Source organism: Salmo salar, chromosome ssa10 (assembly GCF_905237065.1).
Source record: "Salmo salar chromosome ssa10, Ssal_v3.1, whole genome shotgun sequence".
Taxonomy (NCBI): domain Eukaryota; kingdom Metazoa; phylum Chordata; class Actinopteri; order Salmoniformes; family Salmonidae; genus Salmo; species Salmo salar.
Window position 1 is genome coordinate 71,642,103 of NC_059451.1, and position 12,156 is coordinate 71,654,258.

The 12,156-nt window shown below is 40.0% G+C and overlaps 1 protein-coding gene across 2 annotated transcripts in view; it reads left to right on the top strand.

The window, feature by feature from the left end:
* Nucleotides 1-12,156, top strand: part of itga11b (integrin, alpha 11b) — a 113,896-nt gene that overhangs the window by 25,210 nt on the left and 76,530 nt on the right. Inside the window, exons 2-4 of one of the 2 annotated variants that reach the window (XM_045688063.1) lie at nucleotides 3,197-3,263; nucleotides 3,716-3,782; nucleotides 11,857-11,968. In XM_045688063.1, the coding sequence (XP_045544019.1) occupies nucleotides 3,749-3,782; nucleotides 11,857-11,968 (146 nt within the window). In that variant the 5' untranslated portion in view covers nucleotides 3,197-3,263; nucleotides 3,716-3,748. The remainder of the gene's footprint in view (nucleotides 1-3,196; nucleotides 3,264-3,715; nucleotides 3,783-11,856; nucleotides 11,969-12,156) is intronic. The other variant, XM_014123978.2, reaches the window with a different exon arrangement.

Below are 12,156 nucleotides of genomic sequence, written 5' to 3' on the forward strand. Positions count from 1 at the left end.
TAGGCACAGATGTCAGTTCAACGTCTAGTTTTGATTCACATTTGGTTGAGGTGTCAACTAATGTGAATTCAACAGGTAATCCACCAAAAATGTCACCTTGTCATTGGATTTAGGCTAAATTAAGTTGATGACTTGTTGCAAATCCAATCAGTTTTCCAAGTTGATTGAACGTCATCTCATAGATTTTTTATGGTTGATATAACATAGAAACAACTTTGATTCAACCAGTTTTTGCCCTGTGGGAAGTGTCTTGTGAAAATACTACTGAAAGACAATGATTTACTTCCACCTGGGGCTGTATAATATTCTATATTACAAAAGTAATATTACAAAGCAAACCTACCATTCAAATGTCTTCAAACCATTGCATCACATTGTGGCACCCAAGCAGCATCTAGAAAAGTATGGAATTATAAGAATGAAAAATGACAGACAATCTCAAAGATGGCCTCTGAAAAATTCTTTAAAAAGTATAAACACTTCTAAGAGCCAGAGAGGATCATCCAAGTGTCTGACTGTTAAAATAAGTAGAAAAACTGCCTTGCATTGAAACGTTTGCTATGTGGGAGTCGAGCCATGACTTTGAGACTTTCTCAGGTCCAAAGTCTGGTCTGGTCTGGATTTTACTGAGGTTTCCCGACTGTGCCAAGTCCCTGAGACAGCTCAGATAAATGTAGTTCCTCCACAAACAGAAGCAAATTCCACTCAGCCATTAACAAAGTAATACAACCTCAGGGCACAGACTAACTACAAATCATCTTGTTTTTCCCAATGTTTATTTTCCCAGGTAGCCCAACTGATCAGAACTTTGCTTTGTTGGCACCCGTGCAAGACAATCTCACAGCTCACTGTGTTTTTAAACACACTGGTCATTCGTACAGCTGGGTGGGTAGAGTAAGGAATATCACTCTATAGTATATCCGGGGCTGATGTCTGTATCTGTCCTCCTTTTAAGGGACTCATAGCGCACATAGTTCCTAACTAGACTCGGCTACAGCAGCTCTGCTGCCAACCATTCTTACCAGGGGCAGGAAAACTTCCGATCTGTCCCTCTGCATGCTAATTCATTCTGCTTGTTATTGCATACTACTTTATTTAAATGACTTGTTATTCTTGATTGATTATTATTGATCTTGATATTTGGACTGCATTATTAAGGGAGCTTTAGTTTAAGTAAGCATTTCATTGCATCGTTTACACCTGTTGTAATTGGTGTACGCAACTAATAAACATTGATTTCTGTGCTAAAGGCTCACTTCCGAGAAATCTTCACATTCCCATTTTAGGTGTTGAAATACTCAGCTGTCACAGTGTGAAGCAAAGAGGGCCAAAAGGTGGGCCAGTTATCATGATGTGATATGTTCCTCTAAGCTTGATGAATTCAGGACAACACCCTGAGTTCTGAATGTGTCAAATGTATTTTTCTTGAGTAACAGGCTAATATTATTGTGTTGTTCCTGACAGAGGAGGAGAAGGAGCTCTGCGTCTGATTTAAGTATGATGACATTTAAAGCTATTTCTCTCTCTCTCTCTCGATCCCTCCCTCCCTCCCTCCCTCCCTCCCTCCCTCCTCCCTCCCTCCCTCCCTCCCTCCCTCCCTCCCTCCCTCCCTCCCTCCCTCCCTCCCTCCCTCCCTCCCTCCCTCCCTCCCTCCCTCCCTCCCTCTCCCTCCTTTAAGAGTTCCCAACAGCCCTCAATTTCTGTCACTCCCATGAGTGATCGTTTCTTTCCTTCTATAAATTCAGACAGCAAGCTGACAACATTGCCCAACTCAGTGCCACGTGCCTTTTCAGCAATTACTGTTGTTTGTAGATTCTATTTTGTGCTCTCTTTAAGAACCTACTCTGTTTTATATACATTTCCAAGTATCGCCAGGATAACACTTAATTACTCTGGTCCAAGTAGTCTCACTTGACCAGTCCTCAACATCGTATTCTCGTTCGAGAATGCTAGAGCACTTGAAAAGTCAAGTGCAATAAGCAGATCCACATCAGGAGTGAAGAGGGTGAGGGGGATTTAAATTGAAGTCAGATCAACTTAACCCCCTTTCTGTTTTATCCAAGAGGACGTTCTTCTCATCTGCTACATCTATTTCTACTGTTCACCATTTCCTGCAGTAGAAAATAAACTTAAAAGACCATGTGACATCATTTTAATACTCCTTTTTAGGAGTGTTTGGCTACATCAAGAAAAATAGTTTTCCCTCCCGTTTCTGTCTTTCAAGTAACCTTTCCTGATAAACATTTAAATTGAAACCAGAGGGAGCTGCTCCTGTCCCAATGTGTGGCGTGTGCTTGACAAGAGCTGAGAGAGAACATAGTAAAGAGAGGAGAGGAAAGGAGGGAGGAGAGGAGGAGAAGCAATCTCTCCACTGAAGGGACTGTTCTTTGATCAACTTTCACAGGGGTTTTTGTCCTCCAGTGTATTCTCTCCCACTCTCTTTAATGACTATGGGTATGCGTGCCTCTTGGCTGATCATTACCACATGTTAATCGGGAGTCCACTGATTACCAGAGGTCAGGTCTAATCCTGTCACAAATACACAAATCTAAAGTATCACATACAGGATGTTACATGTACTACAAGATGCCACTGCCATCGAATCCACATGTAATACCAGGGATGATAAATAGGCTGAGACCTTGTAACAATTGTAACAAGGCACACCCTTGTCATTAACTACCAGTTTATTTCTATGTTATGACCTGGCTCAAAGGTTATACCAAATCAAATGTAATGTAAGAACAATATTGTTACATAGGATATACTTGTAATAATCATGTAACTACCCAGGAGCAAGCAACTTAATGTAAAGTGAAATCTAGTTGGGTGTAACCTTTATAATTACTATGTAGTTACAATGTAGCAACCTTTGCAGACAATAGGCTAACCAGGAGAAATTAAAAGACAGGAGACCTTTAGGTTTAACCATTTTAGTTGCATTGTATTTGCCATCTTAGACAAACAATAATGAGGAAACAGTCTGTGGTTGCAAAGCCGCCGGAAAAAGGTGGTAAGATAGCATTTGCCACAGTACTTTTCAATCTGGTGTGGCGCCGCCAGGACCCAGGACCGAGTTTGTGAAATCTTGGCCTAGCTAGATAGCTATCTAACATTAGCTAGCTAGGTTTATGCAGTCATGCAGCCAACAAATAATGTTAATAATTTAGACTCACCGAATAAATGTTTGGCACAGGATAAAGAAGATGAAACGATCTGCTTCTGCTACCCAAGGCCAAGGGATACTAAATGTTCCTGAAAAGGTTAGTCAGCCAGTTAGTCCAGTAATGTTGGCATATTACTTTATTTTCACTGTTGTTGATTATTCATAAGTGTTTATGGCACAAATGTCACTGTCTTTAAAGTAAAAAACCTACAGATTCCACCTCAGAGCAGTTTACACAGACAATATGAACACGTTTGTCCAACCATAACAAATGGATGGCTAATGCATAAAAAGTGAAATGATGGATTCTAGCATCACCATAACTTTCACAAATACAGAGTCAGGCAGTCATCATGGCATCAGTATTTTTGGACCAGCTAGTGTATAGTGACACCTACTGATATGAACTGGTAATGTAGGTTTGGTTAGAATAGAGTGCAATAGAATGAGTGACACTCAATCAAATCTACTTCATGAAAAAAGGGATATTGTTATTAATGAAATTCTTGAAAGTAGTTGTTTTAATGATTGAATATATATGGCAATCAGTTCCTACAGTGAGCACCAGGGAACCAACCTCTGATGGGCCAGATGGAGACCAGGACAACAACACAAGGTTAGTGGTTATATGAATTACACATACAGTGAGGGAAAAAAGTATTTGATCCCCTGCTGATTTTGTACGTTTGCCCACTGACAAAGAAATGATCAGTCTATAATTTTAATGGTAGGTTTATTTGAACAATGAGAGACAGAATAACAACAAAAAAATCCAGAAAAATGCATGTCAAAAATGTTTTAAATTGATTTGCATTTTAATGAGGGAAATAAGTATTTGACCCCCTCTCAAACAGAGAGATTTCTGGCTCCCAGGTGTTTTTTATACAGGTAACGAGCTGAGATTAGGAGCACACTCTTAAAGGGAGTGCTCCTAATCTCAGCTTGTTACCTGTATAAAAGACACCTGTCCACAGAAGCAATCAATCAATCAGATTCCAAACTCTCCACCATGGCCAAGACCAAAGAGCTCTCCAAGGATGTCAGGGACAAGATTGTAGACCTACACAAGGCTGGAATGGGCTACAAGGCCATCGCCAAGCAGCTTGGTGAGAAGGTGACAACAGTTGGTGCGATTATTCCCAAATGGAAGAAACACAAAAGAACTGTCAATCTCCCTCGGCCTGGGGCTCCATGCAAGATCTCACCTCGTGGAGTTGCAATGATCATGAGAACGGTGAGGAATAAGCCAAGAACTACACGAGAGGATCTTGTCAATGATCTCAAGGCAGCTGGGACCATAGTCACCAAGAAAACAATTGGTAACACACTACGCCGTGAAGGACTGAAATCCTGCAGCGCCGGCAAGGTCCCCCTGCTCAAGAAAGCACATATACATGCCCGTCTGAAGTTTGCCAATGAACATCTGAAAGATTCAGAGGACAACTGGGTGAAAGTGTTGTGGTCAGATGAGACCAAAATGGAGCTCTTTGGCATCAACTCAACTCGCCGTGTTTGGAGGAGGAGGAATGCTGCCTATGACCCCAAGAACACCATCCCCACCGTCAATCATGGAGGTGGAAACATTATGCTTTGGGGGTGTTTTTCACTAAGGGGACAAGCCTACTTCACCGCATCAAAAGGAAAGATGGACGGGGCCATGTACCGTCAAATCTTGGGTGAGAACCTCCTACCCTCAGCCAGGGCATTGAAAATGGGTCGTGGATGAGTATTCCAACACGACAATGACCCAAAACACACGGCCAAGGCAACAAAGGAGTGGCTCAAGAAGAAGCACATTAAGGTCCTGGAGTGGCCTAGCCAGTCTCCAGACCTTAATCCAATAGAAAATCTGTGGAGGGAGCTCAAGGTTCGAGTTGCCAAACATCAGCCTCGAAACCTTAATGACTTGGAGAAGATCTGCAAAGAGGAGTGGGACAAAATCCCTCCTGAGATGCGTGCAAACCTGGTGGCCAACTACAAGAAACGTCTGACCTCTGTGATTGCCAACAAGGGTTTTGCCACCAAGTACTAAGTCATGTTTTGCAGAGGGGTCAAATACTTATTTCCCTCATTTAAATGCAAATCCTTTTATAACATTTTTGACATGCGTTTTTCAGGATTTTTTTGTTGTTATTCTGTCTCTCACTGTTCAAATAAACCTACCATTAAAATTATAGACTGATCATTTCTTTGTCAGTGGGCAAATGTACAAAATCAGCAGGGGATCAAATACTTTTTTCCCTCACTGTAAAAACAACTTAGTTACAAAGTCTACTATGTATACTTCAGAGTTAAATGATGTAATCCTGCCTTGTTACAAATTCTACTGTGTATAGTGTTAAATGTAACCCTGCATTACATAAAGGTTACAGAACAAATAATAGCAGATCACTGTAATCAGATGAACAAATAATAGGTTTTATGACATAAAATTAAAATAATTTTCTACATTGAAATGTGTCATTTTTATTTTTCAAATTCCACTGCTTAACTTTGTGTGTGTATAGAGTGAAATTTATATTTAAAGACATTAACCATTCTTTGCGTAGCACTCAGCCCTGCTATAGTAATTCACGAAACTACAGAGTATGTTGTCCATTGAAGTTGTTGTCTCTGGCTCTTTTGACATCAGATTCAGAATTAATAATAACAAGGTTTGTGGTAGTTTGAAGGGTTGGATCCACCTTAGGCCAGGAGTGTTTCCAATCCATATGACCCGACAATAAAAACCTCAGCCCTGTAGTCATAGCACAGATGAAAAGGGAAGCTATCTATAATAATAATATTTTATCATAGCCTATGAATAGGGCCGCCTCATTGAAAATTACATTTTGGTCATTTAGCAGATGCTTTTATCCAGAGCAACTAGGATTAAGTGCCTCGACAGAATTTTCACCTATTTGATTCAGGGATTCAAATCAGCAACTTTTCAGTTACTGGCGCAACGCTCTTAACCGCTAAGCTACCTGCCGCCCCCATCAAAATTGATAGACTTAAAACTGACAACAAGATGCCTGAACAGATATAACATTTTACTAAAACATAATAATGTTAAACCTTTCTTACATTTTGTATACGATCGCATATATCTCTCTATTATGTGTGGGAATACTTAGGAACAGATTTCCAAAGTTAATCACATGGAGCTGATTTGCTATTGTTTTTTACTGTCTTTTATGTCCAAAAACATTTTCTCAGAAAACTTCAGGGGCCAAATAAAATCGCTGGCCTGTGGGCCAGTTGGGGAACCCTTCTCTATTCTAACAAATCTGCATTAGCAGTTCATATCAGTAGGTGTCACTTTGCACTAGCTTGTCAAAAAAGACTGATGCCATGATGACTGTCTGTCTCTGTATTTGTGAAAGTTATGGTGGTGCTAGAATCCATCAATTCTCTCTTTATGCGTTAGCCATCTATCTGTTATGGTTGGACAAATGTGTTCATATTGTCCGTGTAGACTGCTCTGTGGCGGATATTGTTATTATTTTTACTTTAAAGACAGAAGTTTGTGCCACAAACATTTGTGAATAATCAACAACAGTGGAAATAAAATAATATGCCAACATTACTGTACTAACAAACTGGGTGACTAACCTTTTCAGGAACTTCAGTATCCCTTGGCCTTGGGTAGCAGCAGATAATTTATTTAGTGAGTCTAAATTATTAATGTTGCTGGCTGCATGATTACATCAACCTAGCTAGCTAAGGTTAATTAGCTAGTTTTATAGCTAGGCTACTAAAGCTAATGTTAGCAGTTTCATTAGCTAGCTAAGATTGGATCATATATGCTGTAAAGAGGTCAATGGAACTCATCAAAAACAATGGAAATGCCATGGAAACACGTGGGGGAAAGGTGCCGTGGGGGAAAGATCCTGAATTGTCTCATTGCCCCCCGCAGAATTTGCCTACATTTAGGCTATTGTTTATATGTGTATTTCACACTATGCGAAAACAGACAACTATATCCAAATCGGACTTTAGTAACCACATTTTGGGACTGTTACAATACATCAACAATGATGGTTTTGACGAATATCCATTTTGTCAGATCATATTTGTTGAATGTGCATCGATCCTTTAAATGATGGCGCTGGAGGGTATGGCTGCCGTCTTATCGGCTCTCAACCAGTCATGCTATTTTGTTTGTTTTTTTCGCATTGTTCATAACTTGTTTTGTACATAATGTTGCTGCTACCATCTCTTATAACCGAAAAGAGCTTCTGGACATCACAACTGGGATTATTCACCTCAAATTGGATGAGGAGTTAATCTTCAATGAGTCAGACGCGAGGGATATACTGCAGACACGTTCTGCTAGCTAACGTTCAATCGCTGGAAAATAAATGGGACGAACTGAAAGCACGTATATCCTACCAACGGGACATTAAAAACTGTAATATCTTATGTTTCACTGAGTCGTGGCTGAACGACGACATTAACATACAGCGGCAAGTTATACACTCTATCGGCAAGACAGAACAGCAGCCTCTGGTAAGACATGGACGGGGGCCTATGCATTTATGTAAACAACAGCTGGTGCACGATATCTAAGGAAGTCTCCAAGTTTTGCTCGCCTGAGGTAGAGTATCTCATGATAAGCTGTAGACCACACTATCTACCTAGAGAGTTTTCATCTGTATTTTTCGTAGCTCTCTACACACCACCACAGAGCGAGGTTGGCAGTAAAACCGCACTCAATGAGCTGTATTCCGCCATAAGCAAACAGAAAAACGCTCATCCAGAGACAGTTTTACCAAATTTCTATCCGCATGTTAAATGTGCAACCAGAGGGAAAAAAACACTAGACCACCTTTACTGCACACACAGATCGCGTACACAGCTCTCCCTCGCCCCCCATTTGGCAAATCTGACCATAACTCTATCCTCCTGATTCCTGCTTACAAGCAACAATTGAAGCAGGAAGCACCAGTGACTTGGTCTATAAAAAAAGTGGTCAGATGAAGCAGATGCTAAACTACAGGACTGTTTTACTAGCACAGGCTGGAATATGTTCCGGGATTCTTCCGATGGCATGTAGGAGTACACCACATCAGTCACTGGCTTTTACTGACACATAGAGAGGGTAGTATCGGAGGCAGATACATCACCGGTGCCAAGCGTCCTGCCATCCAAGACCTCTATACCAGGTGGTGTCAGAGAAAGGCCCTAAAAATTGTCAAAGACTCCAGCCACCCTAGTCTTAGACTATTCTCTCTGCTACCGCACAGCAAGCGGTACCGGAGCACCAAATCTAGGTCCAAGAGGCTTCTACTCTCATCACTTTAATAGCCCCCCTGCATGTACATTATTACCTCAACTACCTCGACACCGATGCCCCCGCACATTGACACATTGACTCTGAACTGGTACCCCGGTATGTATTTACTGCTGCTCTTTAATTATTTGTTTTTCTTCTCTTACTTTTTTGTTCTCTTTTTTTGTTGGTATTTTCTTAACTGCATTGTTGGTTAAGGGCTTGTAAGTAAGCATTTCACTGTAAGATCTGTTGTATTCGGAGCATGTGACAAATAAAATTTGATTTGATTTGATCCGGCATCCTTTGTCTATCCCCCCAGTTGGTGTTCCATTGACCTCTTTACCGCGTTTATTAATCTACCTAGTTTCAGAGGACGACTAAACTGCTTTTATTAAATTGCTTTTACTGACACATACTTTGTTTCCATAAGAATTTGTGTTTGCTCTCTTGTGAGGCAAGCAACGAGGTAGGCAGGAGAGGAGGATGAGTGAAGAAAGAAACCAAGTGCTGAATCAAACAAAGATGTGCTTGTGCAACCAAACATAGTTGTTGAGAGGCGTGGTTGATGAGGGTCTGAAGACTGTAGCTAGGAGACCACTGTGACTGACAAGGGATTCCACCGTGAAATGCCAGGGACAGGGTTGTATTCACTAGACAAAACAAAGGCAAACGGGCGAAAATTTGGTGAGGTACTATGTCAACTTTTCCAATAACAGAGGCCTGCTTTTTTAACGTTGCAAAACTTTTTCGAGTTTTTCTATGACATTAACTTATGAATATGTCTGGTAAATCCGTTCAGTGCGGCTGCTTTGAAAGATCGAAAAGTACGGGGGAAAATGCTGTCTCGCCACACGTTTTCCTGCAGCTCTGTATGAATTTGTTTATTTTCAAACAGTGCCGCATTGTTGACTCCAAAAACATAATTTGTACAGAAGTAGCTAGTTATGCTAACGTTAGCTAGCTAACCAGAAGAATGTTTACAGTACCATGGCTGAATGCCTCTTGATTCAACTAACTTCCCACAACAATTTTAATCAGAACATGATTAAAATCATTGCATTTAGCCAACTACTGTTTTTGTTGTACTTCTCGGGTCAAAAGATTTAAGCAAATGATCCCAATTGTAGTAGTAGCAGCTTGTGACTAGTTAATGTTGAAGTACATGGATAAGTAGCCTAGGCTAGATCTACCAGCGATATTATATTTTACATAAACTCAGACCTGGCTGATCTGTTATTGTCTTCTGTGGAATTCAGAACATTATTGGACAAGTTTAAAGCTCTTTGTTCTTTGTATCCATAGAGCCACTTATTTTTTGCTATAGTCAACCCTCCAATCATAAATTGGGAGAACACTAATTTAGAATGACTGAAGATTTAACAGTACTTGTGTGTGTGTGTTTATGCATGCACATGTTCAACTTCAAGAACATGTATGTTAGTGACTTTTGTGTTGTTTATGGTGAAAATACCATTAAAAACATTCCGGGACAGATTATTTTGTGTTTTTTCCCCTGACAATCAAAACATAATATGGCTATAACTCAGTACACTGCTTTTTAAACAGATTTTTGTATTTATTTAGGGCCGAATTTGAACAAATTCTTAAATCGTGATTAACTAAAGCCATTAACTCTTAATTATTTGAATCATTTGACAGCCCTAGTTTGAATATGAATCTTTGTCAAATCCATAAAAGAAAAGTCAAACTGACTTTGGTTAGCCTATTGTCTGCAAAGGTTGTTACATTGTGAACTGCAAAGTCATTAAAAATGTCACTTCACTTTACATTAAGTTGCTTCTCCTGGGCAAGTACATTGTAAATATATGTATATCCCTTGTACCAACATTGTAATTACAAGTAAGTTGGTTGTTAAAGATTTGCTACATTGTAAGCACAATGCAACTAAATGGGTTATACCTAATGTTCGCCTGGTTAGCCTATTGTCTGCAAAGGTTGTTACATTTAAACTACATAGTAATTATAAAGGTTATACCCAACTGGGTTTCACATTACATTGTTTCCTACTACTGTGTAGGTACATAATAATTACAAGTATATCCTATGTAAGTATATCTGGCAAGTAGCCTAGTGGTTAGAGCGTTGGACTAGTAATCGAAAGGTTGCAAGATCAAATCCCCAAGGTAAAAATCTGTCTTTCTCCCCCTGAACGCCCACTGTTCCTAGGCTGTCATTGAAAATAACAATTTGTTCTTAACTGACTTGCCTAGTTACATAAAGGTCAAAAAAAAAAAAAACTCCATAGCTTTTGAGCCAGGTCATAATATAGAAATAAACTAATTGAAAATAAGGTTCTAGCCTATTTATCAATCCTGGTATTATATGTGGATTCGATAGTAGTGGCACCTTGTAGTTATGTGTAACAAGGTCAGATTTTGGTTGGAGTCAGTGGCGAATTTAAGTATAGGCGATATGGGCAAGGGGGCGACGCAACAAAAAATTTGGAATGGTGACATTTCCGTGATCAGTTTTCTATCGCTCATTTGCACGTCACATCAATGATATCATGTCACCGTGTGGGACTGTGGGTCAATTAACTATGTCGGGGTGGGCACCCTGATTCTAGTTTGTGAGCTAGGCAGGCTACTGCCTGGGAAGGTCTCCCACTCAGAAATACAAGATGGGGAGGGGGCGGGGGTAGGTTGACCTCATTTCTCCCCACTGGAAGCCCGAGGTAGGGGGAGCGGGGAATCTATCAAATAGCGCACCTCGAACTTTGTACAGTACTAATGCAATTAGTAAAATCAGTCACACTGCGAAATGCTACCAAATAAACCACAATTCATTCATAATACTGTGAATGTATAGTTTCACAGACATATTGTGGCATTTGTTTCTAGTTTGTGCGAAATCATTAAGAATAATATAAAACCAGTCTGCACACCACCAAGGTGAATTGGTTTAGTCTCGACTCTTGGTTGACAGTGTTGGGGGGGATGGGTAATGTATTGACGCTTGAGTACCAAATCAACACAAATTTGTTTCCATTTGTCTTTGTTACTTCTTTTTGATATCAAGCGTATGATTACAAAACATTAGTTACATAGTGGAACAAGAAAATGTTTCATTACATCAGTAGTTACACATGTGGACTAACCTTCAGCAAGTGAATGTGCAATTACACATTTTGTGTTCCAAATGTGTAATACTTGATAGCTACAAAACCTTATTACCATGTAATTACTTAGTAACATCTATGTAACTACTATTATTACTACAGTTATTACTGGGTAGTTACATATTAATAGGAGGAACTTATTGTAAAGTGTTACTGGTAAGTTTGCTCCTCTCACTGTGCAAGCGGTTGGTAAGACCGTTGAGTGTGAGACGCAACGCAATAGTGGTGCAATTACATTCATTCAGTGTACTTAATCTTTTAAATGCTTATAGAATGTTTTGTGTGTGTTTCTAGGCCTTCGGCACAGCTTCAATTTTGACACAAAGAAGTACAAGATCATTGAAGGCTCCAAAGAGGCCCAGTTTGGATACACAGTGCAGCAGCATGAGGCAGGAGGACGGAAGTGGTAAGACACACTCTTTCTATTTTCTCTCTCTCACATTTCCACTCTAAATCACTATCACTTCCTCCCCACTCAGTCTTCCAATCACTGTAAAATGAAAAGAAAATGTTAATTTCATCTCACACAAAGCTTTGGACATGGTCGGAAAGCATTTCAGAAAGGCTTTCGACAACGTTATTACTCTTCCCAGC